This window comes from Idiotropiscis lumnitzeri, chromosome 1, assembly GCF_059441095.1.
Source record: "Idiotropiscis lumnitzeri isolate Australia: NSW breed Sydney's pygmy pipehorse chromosome 1, RoL_Ilum_1.0, whole genome shotgun sequence".
Taxonomy (NCBI): Eukaryota; Metazoa; Chordata; class Actinopteri; order Syngnathiformes; family Syngnathidae; genus Idiotropiscis; species Idiotropiscis lumnitzeri.
Genome location: NC_142391.1, coordinates 20,754,670 through 20,770,604, shown reverse-complemented (window position 1 = coordinate 20,770,604; position 15,935 = coordinate 20,754,670). Strand labels below are relative to the sequence as shown.

Below are 15,935 nucleotides of genomic sequence, written 5' to 3'. Positions count from 1 at the left end.
CGCCTGTCCCCCCAAGGACTTCACTTTGAGTGCGTAATGCGCTTTGGGCATCTTACACACAAAGCCGTTGCATCCCTTGCAGGACATCGTCTTCCATCTGCCCGACTGAAAGTCAAATGAGTTCCATTTCAACTAATTGTGCTGGTGTTGGTTGACAAAAACTCTCTGGCGACTGATTCATTTGCACACGCACCTGGTATGATGCGGACACGCAGTCCTTCAACGCACGTGTAGGATGTCCTGGAGCCCAGTTGGTGAAGGTCACGTCTTGGCGATCCGACCACACGAATCTGCCGGGAACTACCAGGTCGTTGAGTCCGGTCCACATGTTGCCGGTGGCTGCAGAGGTCGGATTCACGAATCCTTGCAGCCACGCCTGCTCGGCGTGCGAGAGGATGGACATCAGTTCGGCACCGAGACTCCTGCAGGCGTGCTGTGCCACGTCTTTATGGCCATAAAATGCTTGTAGCAGAAGCCCGCAAACTCCTCCCAGTCGGTTCCCAAGCATCTCGGCTCTGCACATGAAATCTCGCCTCGTCAACCCAAGATGTAGTTACATGAAGAAACGCTTTGTATTCTGGACATTCCACTTACTTCCGTCCGCAAACGTGTAAGCCAAGGACATTTCATATCTGCAGACAGTAAAGTGAGAATGAGCCGGGCCTATTAATCGGGACTCTGCAGTGAATTTTGGCCACGCACCCTAGTGAGGTGATCTCATTGCTGGTGGAGCCAGCGAAGACCTTCTGTGTCGGCACTTTCATCAAAGTCACATCTCCTCCAGTCGTGTTCAGAATGCCCGCGTGAATAGCGGCCGCGCAGATGTTTGAGTTCTGCACTTGGACAAAGTCAAAGTCAAAGACAAGAAGTTAAACAGCAGGTCATTCAATCACCTACTCGGTTGTAGAGCGTTGTTCCATAGACCGTGTGTTTGTATTTGTCACAGCCTGGTGGGCAGAGGTACCTGCGGAAGACATGAGCATTAATGAAGGAGGCGTTAACAGGAAACATGTCAAGTGTGACTCACGTTATTGGACCGGTGTTCAAGTTGAGTTTGCCGGGTGTGCTGCGACAGGAGATCTCACCTGTTGGGCATGGCGTGAAATCAGGAGTGTCAAACTCACATTCACCTCAGTTTGATATTGCACAGCTGCTATTTATTCCAGATTGTTACGCGTCAGCACGGCGCTACCGCCGGGTGACGTCACCGTTTATGCCGACGCTAGCACGCCAACAACTCGACCTTGTTTGAATAGATTCATATCAGTGGCGAGAAACAAATGCTCAGGCACGAATTGTGAGCTAACGACAACTTTATTGAACAACAATCGCAATCACACTGCACTGTGGTGCTCAGTGTCATCATTATACTTGGTGGACTTTACCACAACTCAGTTAATGGTGAGTGACACTTGGAATTTTGTCATTTTGGTCCTCGAGCAAATGTCTGCCATGTGTACCTGTTTGCAATGCACATTGTCAGAATGTCACTGCAAAGTAAACGTTCACATTTTATTACTGATTTAGTCTTTGAAGCATAAATATTTATTCGTACAAGCCATTAATGCAGTTGTACGACTAATAAAGAATGACTAAGAATTTTTTGCATTTTGCACATTCCCTGGTAAACCAGGTATAGACTTTTTAAGAATGTAAGCACAATTAAAGTGAGTAAAAAAAGAATTTGACTTTTCAATGTCCTTACCTTAAAAAAAAACATTAGTAATTTAAATAATATGCATAATAAGAGCGCTTTAAAAAAAAAAAAAAAAGGATGTCTTGTCTACATACATCTTATGCCAGAAGTCTGGAATAGCTTTCTGATAATTTGGCAGGGCCATCAGCCCAGCCGATAGTCGGTAAGACTTTAGAGCAAAATGGACTGCCCTGATAAGGTCACGCAATTTCAACATGTATCTTTTCATTCGCAATTATCGATCAAAATAGATGTTACCGACCGTTCACAAAACAACTCTTTGCCTTGGAAATCATGTTCATTTCCTCGTCCATCCGGAAAGCTTGACTACCTAACCTGACTCATCACATATACAAACTAAAGTGAGAACCAGTTATCCGCCCACCACGTTCACGTAGGCATCAAAATACATCCAAGTTGTGGCAATGCATGAAAAAAAATACCAGCAAAACAACCTCATATGCAGCTGTCAACTGGTGTTATGTAATTTTCCGTCTCTGAAAATAATCTCCGGTGTTAGTTTAGCCAATTTCAGAAAGACTTTTCGGTGGTTGGCTTTTGTGCCATCCAGTGGACAAAATGGTTAACAACAGTTTAATTGAAAGATGGCACTAGATGGTTTCTGGACACCCCCCACGAGCCAGGTGGGGCTTTCCCATGTTTGACGCAGCTGGGTCAAATCAAAGCGTGTTTTTAAAAATGTTTCTTTTAATTGCCCACCGTCAAGCTCGCATCCTAAGACACCAACGCGAAGGCCAAAGTTATCCCTTTCCTCCAGTGGAGTGATGAGGATGAACCGAGCAGACACGGGCGTTCCTAGCAGGTGAGTCTGCCCAGTGACAAACTGGAAAAGAAACAGCTCCATGTTTGCATTTATGGAGGTTGGATTCGGGTTGGCTGGCCACCCGCTTACCTGCCCGTTTGGAAGGTCGCTCCAGTTCTCCCCGTCGGTACTAAACTGTATCTGAAGTCTGCTGAACCATTCCCATGAGGCAACCCGAGGACAACCCTGGGTCATGATGCCTGTCACCTTTCTCTTCACTTTACCGAGGTACACAATGATAAAGTTGTTTTTGCCTGAAGAGAAAGATATTTGATTGCTTCAGCATAGCAAAGTTACTAGCATGTAAGCCTGCCATGTCTACATACGTTCTTTTGACGGTATCCAGCACCCCTGCCCGTTCAGGCGCGCGTTGTTGCCATTGAAGTTGGTCTTAGAGGAGGAGGCTATAAACCTCTTGATGTCAAGACTCTCGAGACACTGAAAAAAAGGGATTTCCCAGTGCACGTATTGTTTTGCCACCCGTCCCTAGCAAGATCCCTTGCGTTATTTCTGGTAACACTAAAGACTCATCCATTGGACTATTCATTTCAACAGGATGACATCATCAAAATAACAGGATGCGAAGATTGCCTTTCGCTTCACAGCTGTAGAAGACCTGGAGGTAATTGGAGACATCAGAGCAGGTGTGTCCCTTCAAATGTTGCAAGGTACACTTCTGACGGTTGTCACATAGTTTCCTGTAGTGAGGGAGGACGCCTGCCACGCTGCATCTCTCTGCCAGTCACAACACACCGGCGATTAGGCCAAGTATACGTGAAGTTCCCGGTGGCCACGGCAACCCGTTTGTCCAAAACGTAGTGCTAATGTTGAGGGATTTCAGGCATTGTGGCAACTACAGAGGGTGGAGGTCGATTCTTGTCTTACTGTATGGTTCTGGCATATGTGGACAGATGTTTCTACGCCTCCGTCCGTAGAAGGCCGACTGGATGCGAATGACGTTTTCATCGGGACATTCAATGTATTCCAGATTGTCGTCGCAGAGAAGCTTGCTCAAAAAGCCTGCGAGAGCACAATATCGTCATTTTTTTCCGCACATCTTTTCAAGTGATTATGGAAAGCAACTTACGGTCGGGAGACAGTGAAGGTGCTGGCGTCTTTCCTGCAAGAGAAGACGGACGTCAACCCGCGATGAGGATCAGCGCAGCGTCACAGCTTACCTCGTTTTCTTTTCTTGCAGATGTAGCCTCTCTTGTTGCCGCACTCGTCTGCCTTCCAGCGGCCGCTGTCAGCGAGGAAAGAAAGTGTCCGGCAGAGTTGTCACCTGCAAGGAGACGACAGATCCTGAACACGCCTGCGACTTTCCAAAGTGCGGCCGAAAAACATAGGCCAGCTTTGAGACAGACCCGCGTCCGAGTGGATGTAACTGAATGGGGATCCGTCAGCCCACTTGGCGCCGTCTTTAGCGATGGAGGTGTTGGCGCCCAACCAGAGTACGGAATTGATCGTCAAAACCTTGCAGAAACCTTTGGAACCAAGGCAAACATGCAACACGAGGGTGAAAAACCTTCCAGAAACTCACCGGACTATGACTCTTGGACGCGTGTGCTTTGTTTTGTGCACAACTCGCTTGTCTCCACGAAGGCAAAAGTGCCCTTGTGGAAAGTGCACAACAGCTACTCGTGAACGAAAAGAAGACAGCAGGTGCGTTTCACGAAGAAGGCCTGCCTTACAAGGATCATATACTTGTGAAAACAAGCAGTTGTTCCTCCGTATCGACATAGTCGTACGAGTGACAAGTCGGGCCTAAAGGATAGACGAGGCCCAAGCTGGCAGGCCCAAAATGTTGCAAGCGATCATCAACAGTTATAAAAACATTGATTCCAATTGGTAGGATGGATGGACAAACAATCTGAAAGAAGAGCGAGTGCTGCGAATGGAGACAGCGAAACCAGGCGGCCAGCTTGCCATGTACGAAGTACTGCTCTGTCGAGTCGGTGATGCTGAGCAGGTTCCCTCCGAGGCGTTTGCACTCCTCTTGCGCCTGGTTCCAGGTCTTGGTGGCCTTGCGGGTGATCAGGTAGCAGTAGTCGTCGGAGGGGTTGTCCAGCCACCCCTCGCATTTTTCACTCAGGCCTGCAAGCGAGCCGGTGCGTGAGCGCAACGTTGCACGTGTGACAGCAGACCACATGTCCACTGCAGTGAGTGACGCCCACCTGGCGGCTGCTGCTGCTGAGGCCCTTGGCGCTTGGCTGCAGGGATGCGAGAGGGAGCACAAGTGAGCAAATGCGTGCGTGACCAGACAAAGTGCGACGCGAGTGTTCGGGACTCTTGGACCTTTCTTGCAGAAGAAAAATTGATATTCTTTGCAGTTGATGCCATTGAATGTCCCCTCATCTGTTACTACCGCACAATCGTCCGATTCGTCGGACCATTTCGTGTAGTCCTGTGAAAAACATGGTGGATGTGGCTTTAACATGTTGCACTTGTCTCCTCGGCTTCCCACTGTCGTTTTCTTGCCTGCTACGACTCGTTTCTTGTTCTTGTTCTAGAACAACTTAGTTCGTTTGGGAAAATGACAACTTTAACTCACAGTACCACTTTTAAAATGATGACATGCCTCAGATTTTTCTTTTATTCTTTCATACTCATTTTTGAATCACTTTTTATTATAATTACATTATTTCAATACATTTCTTTCCAGTTTAGTTACGCCTTCATATTATGTTTTTCCATTCTTGCAACATTATGTTGATTCATGTGAAAGTTTTTTTTCTTTCTGGAAAATCAACCAAACGAAAACTTCTCCAGCTCAACTCTTGCCAAGTGACTGTCAAGGCTGCCATTAACATTCCACTCACATAAGCGGTGCCGTCACTCCAGTTGTAACTGTTGTCCTTCTGCCTGAGTCCGACGAAAGTCCATAATGATAGCCTGTGATCTAGAGGAAAGGAGAACAAGAGCTTCAGTACAAGAACAGCAGCCAAACTTTCTGGATGTTGTCAGGCTTTGAGGGATGATTGCTGCCATCGATAGTTTGACTTGGTACTCACTAGCCAAGAATAGGGCTTCTCTCTTGGAGTGGACGCTGGCCAAGTGACCTCCCAAGTTGACACAGAACTTTTCGGCTTTGTTCCAACTCAACAATGTGACGTCGTGATGATAGCAAGAATCGCCATATAGAATTTGACCAGGGTCACAGGAGGAAGCTGAAGCCCCAAAGAAACATTTAGTAGGAAAGCATGACGTCACGGTGACGGTGGAAAAAGAATCGTTGCTTTCACTCACTCTCCACTGGTTTGAAAACGTAATCGTCTTTGTTGGCACACGTCCGTCCAGCCAGGCAGCCTGTAGGAAGACGACGGGATTGCACTTTTGTCCTTTCAACGTCAATCGTGCAGGCTTACCCGCCAGCGGCCGTTCGCACATGTACGCAAACGAGGAACCGCACTGGCCACGTTTCCACTTGCCAGGCTCGATCCTAACCCTTTGGTTGACGTAGACGCAGGAGTTACCGTGGTAGCTGTCGGGAAGAGACGCGTAAATCGAGACAACAAGAAATGGGCCAAACTGGTGGATTTTGTCTCCTCCCCGATAAAACGGCTGCGAAAGACTTTAATTTTCATGTGTCGGCTCACTCACATCTTCAAAATCGGTTCCAAAATCTTTACTCGTGAACCTGCCTAAAAAAGCGTGACCTCTTACCTTTCAGGTTGATGTGCGGACCAGTTGGTGTGGGCTGGCATCACCAGTGTGTCGGACCAAGTCAGGTCCTGTGTTCCATTTGTAAGGCGACACCAGAATTCATCGCAGTTCTGCAAAAAAACAATTGTGTTTCATTCAAGTACTGCTAAAGAGTCAACGGCAACTTCTGCTTCCGTCTCACTAGATTGGAGAGTCCGATCCAGAAGCGGGCCACCGCGCCCATTTCCCTCTTCACAAATTCTTCCTCATCCGTTGAGTTGATGGAGACCAGGTCGCCGCCCTCCCAGACGCAGGAATGCCGGGCCCCCAGCCAACCGTTGGGGGCCAAAATCTTCTTGTAGCAGCTCGAGCCGTGATGGTGCCACTCGCTGGCCGTGTCACATGTTGACCCCTGATTGGCTGAGGAAATTTCTTGGGGATGATTCGCACAGATTAGTGTGAGCATGTTTTGGTCTTCATGCAGATACGCCTCTCACAGCATTTTGACAGGATGGAGCGGCCATTTTGGACGACTTTATAGCCATTTTCCTTCCACGACAACCACAGAAAATAATAAAAGTGGTGCCCACATACAGGTAGCCACGGAGCACCACATAAGCAGCCCAAGGGCCAGTTCTAAAAAGAGCTCAGCAGTGACGGGACATTGAGATTTTCTAGGAACGTTGTGCAAATGTGAAAACTGGCAGAGATTTACTTTAAAAACAGATATGAAAGAGATGCAAATAAATCTCTCAGTTTAATTGTGGAGAGAAAGCACATTATTGTATAATTTTGGTTTCTGTTTGTCTTGTTTTGTTTTATTATGGTGTGACAATTCAAAATGAGTTTTTAAATGTTTTCCAATAAAACAACCCAATATTTTTATGAGATCATTGACCAATGTGTGGATGACAATGAAAGCAAAAAAAAAACATAAAAAGAAAACGGGGCGTCCAAGTCGACCTTTGTCTGTTCATGTTGGTCATCATGGCTTCTGGGAGAGCCGAGTCGCGTTTTAGTTTTGAGAGTCATTTCAGTGGCACCCTTACAGGGGGCGCTGCAGGACTACAAAGTCCACAACAAAAGCAGGCAGTTGGTGACTTTCATCCATGTGTTCGTGCAATAGCGCATTTCACAAAATGTGAATGAAAGTAATGCCTCAACGTTGCACTTGATCATGCATAAAAGCGCCTAAAGTGCGCAACATTTATTGATTCATTTGTTACCGGGGAAATTTCAAAGGCATACAATGACGTAGGTCGCGCTATTTGTAGCCAAGTCCAAATGTTTCCAGAAATAAAGACATTCGGCTTAATTTTTAACAAACAATATTCGGTCGATCATACGTTTGAACAAGATTTAACCTGGCGTCATTTGACTTTATCGGAAAGACAAGTCGAGCAGCTGAAAGCCATTTAAATTAGAAAGTAAAAAAAAATAAAATACACGCTGACCTTGGCACATCCAGTAAATGCACACGCGGATGAGGAGCGACCAGGAGAGTGACTTCCTCATGTTCGGCGGCGAGGAAGCCGCCCGGCAATTCGACAAACTCACTTATTGAGGCAGTAGCAGACTTGATGCAAGTGTTCCGAGCCCGAAACTGCGCCTACCACCTACTTGATCCAGTCGCTCGTCACAGACACTTCAAGGGACGTCATCGTAAAGCCCGACAAACACGTGCTCTGATTTCTTTCTGTTCTTTATTTATGTGCTTGAACACTTGAATAACAACAACCACGGCGGCAACAAAGTGGCATAAATAAATACCCAAAGAAAGCCGAGGAACGAAGTGTAATCAATTCCTGGTCAAGAAATGATGTGAATGTAGAAACACATTTTGATTCATGCCTCTCATTGAATCAGAGTCGATTGGATTTTTAACAATGCAAAGTGAAGTACGCATGCTTGTGAATTAAAAACTGCGATCAGGACAGCCTCCACACTCATTAAAAAATAAAAATTTTCGTTATCCCACGACTATAAAGTCTTGAAGCACACTATGCCACCCCAGGTATCCAATCAAAGTACTGTCATTAATATCTGATGTTACATTAAAAAAAATCAAAATAAGACAGACGGAATCTGAACCTTTGACCTTTACACCTGTTTTCCAATAAAAACTAAAAAATTCAGTTTTCGTTGTCCCCCACTCAGACCAGTGCTGGGACACACTACACCACTCCAGGTATCCAATTAAAGTACTTTCATTAATATCTGAGGTTACATTTGAAAATTAAAGGCATCAGAAATCTGAACCTTTGACCTTAACATCTGATTTTAAAAAAATTCAGGACAGTCTCCACACTCATTAAAAGTTATGTGTTCCCGCAACCAGACCAGTGCTGGGGCACATTACGCCACCTCAGGTATCCAAATGAAGTACTTTCATCCAGATCTGATGTTACATTTCAAAATAAATGGCCAAATAACTCTGAACTTTTGACCTTTCATCCAGCTTTGGTGTTGCATAAAAACCAAACAAAAATAAGCGGCTGAAATCGGCGATGTTTAACCATTGGCTCTATTTTAAAAAATGATAGTAAATTACAGTTTTCCCTTGCCACTGGGCTCTACATTTTCTGCGGCTTCAGTCCTTTGCGTGTTTTTCCAAAGTATTCATCAACAACAATGAAAAACACATTTTAAAAAATCTAAATTGAAAAATACAGTCATATTGTATATATATAATGCAGAAAAATGCGGTTTTTCATGTTAATATGCGTGAGGTTTCCTTGCATGCCAAACTATAAGTAAATTGACTGAGAGGCTTTTTACTTGCCTGTACTGAACTGTACAGTACATGCCGCGGGTAATCATACAAGGTGCGTGATTGGATCCCAGCGTGACAAGAACCAATGAGACCTCGAGTGGATCTATCCCGTGAGCTGATTGGTTGAATGTCATCGCAGCCTCACAATGTTGGCAATGTTGATGAATGTTATTTACTGTTATAATTAAAGAATGAAATTATGTGTATTGTTGTAATGTAATACACGAAAATTCCTACAGGTGGCGCAAATCTGGGACGGGGATAATGAAAACGAAGACTCCTTCCTGCTCCGGTTCAAAATGACTCCCTCTCCCATACCACTCACATTTTGGAGGTCAGCTCCATTTAAAAAAAAAAAAAGTTTGTCACATCCTCTTCCTCATGTACCTTATGCCCCTGATAACTTTTTCTCCTGCACCGTCCCAACCCCCGCGATTAAAGGTAAAGTTGAGTCCCATCCCGCGGGAAACGCGAAAAAAAACGTCAGCCTCGAATGGACACCTCAATCGAGACACCTGTCTTTGCATTTCCTCGCACTTCACTGGCAAGTGCATACAGTGTTCAACGAGCATTTATAATCCTCCTCAAAAGTTCGCACTCATCAGTTGATTGCATGTGTACACGTGATGAGTCACATGCGCACTCAGTCCACTTCCTCATTCAACACAACTTCAGCGTAAACTATCTCTTTCGACTTCTACCATAACTAATTCGCGGAAAGGAAGGGATAATGAGTTATTTGAATTGAACCAGAGTTAAGGCTTCAAAATGCGATTGTGGGCTTTTCTAAGTGTCCTTTTTGTTTGGGGCTGTTTCAGTTCTCGCCAGCCCAAACAGAAGAGTGCGAATGAGAATGGCAGACCTGTTATTGGTAAGTACAGAACAATACAAGGATAAGGGGGGGGCTGCAGTGTAGTACCTAATCCAACAGGTGGCACTGTTTCCCACCTTCACGGGTATTTTTTTATTGATTCGTGATTTATATGGAAGATCTGTAAAATTAAATAAAAACGTTTTACTGTGCATTTTGATCTTTGTTGCTAATTTAGCTTCCCTCTCTGTGTGTAAAATAAAATGTAAATGCTTCATTTAGATTTGAAGCTAAAAATCAACTTCATTTGAAATTAAACAATTTCTACATTTACATTTTAATGTTTGAAATCTAAAAAGTATGTTAAAATGGATTCAGATTTAAAATGAAAAAATGTGAATGTAATTCTTATTTGAAACTAAAACACTCTACTTTAAGTTCAAAAGCTTGAAAATGCTGAATACAACATTAACTGCTTGCGCAAAAGAAGCAGTTTAGCATAAGCATAAGCAGTTTAAATTTAAAGGCCTAACAATTTTTAAAATGCCTTTAAATTTAAAAGCCACGAAATGTAAAATGGAAATGACAAAAACAATAATTGACATGTAATACGATCATATTTCAAGACTTAATTTAAATAAAAAAAAAATACAAACATTTTTAAACAATGATTTTCACAACATATTTGGAAGACTTAATAATGCTCGGAAAAAAAGGTTCCAGGCCCACCCATTCTATGCCATACTTAATTTTTATATTGTGCTTTTTCTTTTGTTCTTTGGCAGGTATTTTGACTCAGATTGTTTCAGATAAAGAAATGAAACAATATGGGAGCACATATATACCTGCCTCCTATGTCAAGTACATTGAGTCTGCGGGAAGCAGAGTGATGCCCATCAAGTCAGTTGTGAACGCTTGGAGCCATTAACATAATATTCGAAACCTTTCATTGTTTTCTTTTCATCTTCACCCACACAGACTGACACTTACCACTGCAGGGTATGCAAGCATCTTTAGCAGGATAAATGGGTAAGCAAACGTTAATGACATTACCAGTTGTTGACCCATGTTCTGACTCGTGTTTTGTGTTTCAGTCTCCTTCTCATCGGCGGTGCCTCTGATCTTGAGACGTCTGACTTTGCGAGGGTGTCCAAGATTTTTTATCAGCTTGCTCTAAAGGTTTGTCGCCTGCTGGAACTTGTGTTACGCATCTCTAAACTGACCCTATTCAGCAGTAGTAGGTAGCAAAGTCCAAATACTTTAAAGTATTTGGACCTTCAGTACGTTCTTCTCAAGTTTGTGTGGAGGTTGAGTGGGAGGACCCAAAATGCAGGGAAGCGAGGCAGGTGAAACTTAAAGGGTATTTAATTGACTAAACAAAAGGCAAACAAGGAACTTGGAAAAAACTAAAATATCGAAAGGACAAAACAACAGGGACATACAAAACACAACGACTGGACTGGACTAGAGTTGAGGAAAAAGCATTTCAACATGGCTAAAAACGTAATAAATACAGTAGATTCACCATGCTATATCTCCTTTAAAAGAGCATGATATGGCTAAAGAGGTAACAAACTATAAGGTAATTTGTAAATCAATATCTCTCTGACAGTGTCGATCCAAAGTGGTCATTATTGTCTTTGTAAAGGTGGAAACTGTTGTATTAGACAAATTGCACCTCATGTACCTAATATTGTGACTTGTGAATATTTTGAATTGTTTGTGTGCAAGCGCAACCCTTTCAGGTACAGTTTGTAGATTCGGGAAAAACTATCTTATCACCTCCCCCTTTTTTGAGAATGACAAAAGTTGTTGAATGTGCGCATAACAGGCCAACGAGGCAGGTGATCACTTCCCAGTGTGGGGCACATGCTTGGGTATGCAGCTGCTCACTGTCTTGGTGTCCGGCCATAACCTGTTGACCAAAGCCACAGCTGAGAATGTGGCCTTGCCTCTCAACTTAACACAAGGTAGGTTGTTGCTTATTTGTCTTGTTGTTTGTTGTCAGCCAAAATTGTCCTTTGACGTGAACGTGAGCGCGAATGGTTGGTTCTAATGATCAATCGATGAATACAAACATGAATACAGCAGACAACATAAAACAATAGAAGAATGCCGAGTCTCATGTTGAGACAAAAGCCAAACAATAAAGATTTCCAATTTCGTTGTACACTGAGTATTATGACAATAGAGGGCATTCTGATCCATATTTTTTAAACAAATATAACAAAATAAACTCTCCCAAATGTAAATACGTTTTTTTTTCTTTTTAATTGAAAGGGTGTTTAAAGTACATAATGTGAAAAAAATACATCTTTTGTTGGTATAATGTTTTAACAGTAAACATACTTAAGTACATGAATGAATATTTATAATAGTTTTATTAGTACAAATTCCTAAGAAGTTTAAATTGCTTTTAACGTTTCTAACATGTCTGTCAACAAATGACTTGAAGAAGTTTAGTATCAATAATCTATCATTTGATAATCATCTATTCTATAATTAAAAAATGCAATTTAAATCATACAAACTTAAAGAATTGTACAAAGTTTAAATGGTACTAGTGTGATATACTGTAAGTAACTTTAAGACTATAACACAAAAGGCAAAATTACAAGGAAGTTGAGGTCATGTGGTCAGAGGATAAATATATTTCTTATCCTGTTTATGTCTAAATAAGTTGCAGTGTGGAGCTCTTGAGCTGCAGCCAAAGGGCAGCAGTTCACGCCATCTATTTGGCACGGCATGTTGCGCTGTTACGAATGGATGCAATGTTGCTCAGAAAAGTATTCAAAACCTTCTCCATGCGACAATGACTACATCAGGGGGAAAAAAGGAAGAGAAAGCTGCAGCAAATGAAGTGTCTTTTAATTGTTTCTTCCAGCGGCCTTCTCCAGTCGCATGTTTGAGGCCTTCCCTGATGAACTGATGAAAGCTTTGCAAAGAGAACCTCTCACTGGTCATTTCCACCACTACGGACTCACAGTCAAAGTAGGCCCACACTCTCGAGCTGTTCTCAAAATAAAACACTGCCTCTGTCGTTTTGTTTGCCTGAACAAGTACGATTGATACAGTACTGTATGTTGTCCGCAGGCCTTTGAGCAAAACAAAAAGCTGATGGACTTCTTCTGCGTCATCTCTACAAATGTTGGTGAAAATGGAGTCCGCTTCATCTCAACCGTGGAAGGTTTGTAAAAAAAATCAATCAGCCCAGATGCACGATGGAGACGGCGGAAGGCCCTTCCGTCTGTCCCAGAATACAAAGCGAGTTTCATAAGTTGCTGTGGAGGAACATGAGTCGATAAACGCTCCCGATTGTTAAGTATTTGGATTCAAGTTCAGAAAACTTGATTCAGCCCTGTGAAGCAATCACCGACTCTCTCATCGTAACGCCGATTAAACTTAACTACAACTAAATTACCAAATAACGAAATGAAAGAAAAAGTCATGTTGTTACGATTGTACAGCGTTGCCTTGATACACAAGTGACCCCCCACTCCCCCCTTCAAAATGAAAGAACGTTAACAAACAATGCAAAACGCCATCGGCATGCGAACAGTTAGCATCAATAGACCTACCGGGTATTTGAAAACAAACGGTGATTTAGCGATTAGCACACTTAGCGACCCATCGTTCGCCTCCTCCTTTAAAATGCTACTTGTTAGTGGGAACGTTTATTTGTCATCACGCAGCTCGTTGCTGCTGCTGTGGACGGACTTGCATATAGCACAAATAAACTCCATATTGCTGCGGCACAAAACAGAAAGCAGTGACGAAAGAAATTATTGGGGGACACACGACAGCTCAACGCTTTTTTTTTTTAATCAGTACGGCGTTACCTGCTTCGTAAACGTGGGCACGACCCGCATCTTTGACGATCTCGAAAACGCGTGGTCTGAGGTCGTGATTTCGGTCCCAAAACGATCATCAATTGTTCAGCCCTAGACTGCAGTGCGATCCCTGTCTCTCTGTGCTCTGTATGAGAAGCGTCACCAGACCACGGTTAGGTGGCAAGCAGGAACGGTTTAACACTACACACGCACGTACCACTTTCGCCAATACCTTCCTGATCGAGTCCAATCGTTTGCATCGCCAAGTCATCTAGCTCCTTTATTTTATAAAAGCAAACCGTGCGCGGCATTGCCGTAGTGACGTGCTCGCGGACTTAGTCTGCGGAAGTATTATGACTTTAGCATGCTAGCGCTAGCTCGAGCTTCGACGGCGCACAGAAAGACGAGTATATCCAGACACAAACGATTTCATGAATGACATTTTCCTCCATTAAAGTAGTAAACCAAGTACTGTCTCAACCAAAAGCAACATACCTGTCGCGAGGCAAAAATCCAGCAAACACGAGATCCCCTTCGGGACACAAGACTGCTGGCTCTTGACAGCAAAGTGCCCCCCACCACCTCCCACCAAGCAACTGCCTCCAATGTGGACAGGTGTCATAATGAGGACCTTTTTCACCAAACCAGACATAAGTAGACACATCACCAATAACGTTATACAATGGATAAGGCTTCTTCTCGTATTTTCCCTCAGTGTACGGCTCGCTGCGGTCCAGCATGATACCAATGTCGATAGCCGGCATCGGGATAATACTGGTTGCTGGTTGGTCCTCGTCCATACCGATACCAGATTTTAAGACGATATTGGCACAGTTACCGATACTGCTATCGGTATCGGAACAACACTTATTTCAACCATTCTTCCTTCCCGTCGGTGTGCTGATAATTATTTTGCTTCCCGTTGTGAATGTAAAGATCTTTAAAGTCCAAAATGCGTTCATGTGTGTTGTTACTGCAGGCAAGCGCTTCCCCTTCTACGGGGTACAGTGGCACCCAGAAGTGAACCGTTTTCAGTGGGACAGAACACAGAGCTTTCCTCACTCTCCTCACGCCGTGGAGCTGTCGTCACTCCTGGCCCAGTTTTTTGTCAATGAAGGTCAGCCGCTAATAAGGTCAAACGACTAACAATTCGGGAGGGGCTTTTGCCGTTGGCAAAAGTGTGAAACAAATGGAAATGTTACGTAAGCACCATTTTTTTTTGTTCTATGTATTTTAGTGCAGTGTTGTGCATATTAGAGTGGCTAAGTAGATTATTCATTATACTTTTTAGAACGATAACCTGTGCCTTGTTTTTGATGACCACTTGGGCCGACTTGATTTCGGTATTGGTCATGTTTTGAGGGGATACTTCCGTTTTTATATTATGTGCAAGCTCTTAGTTTCTTCAAAGGGAGTAAATGGAGCAAATCACATGCATCTCATTTCTGCGTTTTCTTTTTTTTTGTTTGTTTTTGCAGGGAGGAAAAGTTCCCATATGTTTGATGACCCGAAAAAGGATGCCTTGATGCTCATTTACAGCTACATGCCGCTTTTTGCGGGAAACTTCAGCGGTTATGAGCAGATCTATTTCTTCTGAAAAGCTTAGATGAAGTAGGTCGTATTTGGCACGGCAGACGGGTCACACATCCGCTCTCTAACGTGTTTGTGTTTTCTTAATCCTTAAATGTGCTCAAGGGTCAAAAAGATTGTTACCGTCAGGAATATGCTTTTTGTCTGTTTTCCAATTGTCTCCTCTTCTTTTACTTCCAAATGAAGTATTTATGACTAATTTTGACCCCAAAATGTGTTTTTGCATCTAATTGGTGGCTAACGTGTGAAAGGGTAAGTGTTGTTATCATCAACAAATTAGACAACTTTATCATAAACTAAACTAGTTAACTTCCTAACATGACTTTGTGTGCTTGCATGGATGTGTCATTCATGACTTTTGGGTGACAGAGTAGGCTTATGTTTCATTATGGCTCAACAACTTAGTCAAAGTCACTATCTGTGAATGTCTCTCATTTGTGAATCCAGCTGTTGTGAAATGCACTATATAAATAAAGTTGTATTACATTGTATATCGTCTGAATCTTATTCTTGTGACATGCCTGACGTTCTTCCTCTGATGAAAACTTCCAAGTCCAAAGACGGCAAACAGACCTTGATCATTAATGTCAGAGAGAAAGGAAAGACCTGTGTGCTCTTTGTGGTTTATACGAAATTGCAGTACAGTATATTGAACTATCTTGTCGATGAGTGATCTTTGGTCATGAACCTGATGTGATGTATTGGACATTTGCTGTTGAGCCATTAGCCAATCTTCGCTCTCAATTCAAGAATTCTATCACCATTTTATG

The 15,935-nt window shown here is 43.2% G+C and overlaps 2 protein-coding genes and 1 pseudogene across 3 annotated transcripts; 1 reads left to right on the top strand and 2 right to left on the bottom strand.

Annotated features, from left to right (window-relative positions):
- On the bottom strand, positions 1-2,952 carry LOC148343632 (limulus clotting factor C-like; the record flags this gene model as incomplete). The annotated part of the gene is given in 10 exon segments (XM_088302631.1): positions 1-105; positions 194-438; positions 441-515; positions 595-632; positions 703-833; positions 898-964; positions 1,028-1,085; positions 2,417-2,540; positions 2,610-2,773; positions 2,846-2,952. Coding segments are annotated over 9 exon segments (948 nt in total), but the record flags the coding sequence as incomplete, so codon positions are not given.
- A 132-nt stretch (positions 2,953-3,084) lies between these two features.
- On the bottom strand, positions 3,085-7,676 carry LOC148343631 (macrophage mannose receptor 1-like; annotated as a pseudogene).
- A 1,893-nt stretch (positions 7,677-9,569) lies between these two features.
- On the top strand, positions 9,570-15,656 carry gghl (gamma-glutamyl hydrolase like). Of its 2 annotated transcripts, XM_088304382.1 has the most exons (9): positions 9,571-9,805; positions 10,531-10,645; positions 10,724-10,774; positions 10,840-10,924; positions 11,577-11,715; positions 12,630-12,736; positions 12,839-12,932; positions 14,555-14,692; positions 15,054-15,656. In XM_088304382.1, exons 1-9 carry the CDS (start codon positions 9,703-9,705, stop codon positions 15,170-15,172), a joined length of 951 nt encoding a protein of 316 aa, XP_088160508.1. In that variant the 5' UTR covers positions 9,571-9,702; the 3' UTR covers positions 15,173-15,656. The 2 variants fall into 2 exon arrangements, with proteins under 2 accessions (XP_088160515.1, XP_088160508.1); XM_088304389.1 differs by lacking the exon at positions 14,555-14,692 and having other exon boundaries at positions 9,570-9,805.
- Positions 15,657-15,935: the final 279 nt, after the last annotated feature.

Coding starts and splice junctions, on each gene's coding strand:
- gghl (XM_088304382.1), top strand. CDS start 9,703: ATGCGATTGTGGGCTTTTCTAAGTGTCCTTTTTGTTTGGGGCTGTTTC. Junction 11,716..12,629: donor GCCTCTCAACTTAACACAAG/GTAGGTTGTTGC, acceptor TGTTTCTTCCAG/CGGCCTTCTCCAGTCGCATG. Junction 12,933..14,554: donor CTTCATCTCAACCGTGGAAG/GTTTGTAAAAAA, acceptor TTGTTACTGCAG/GCAAGCGCTTCCCCTTCTAC.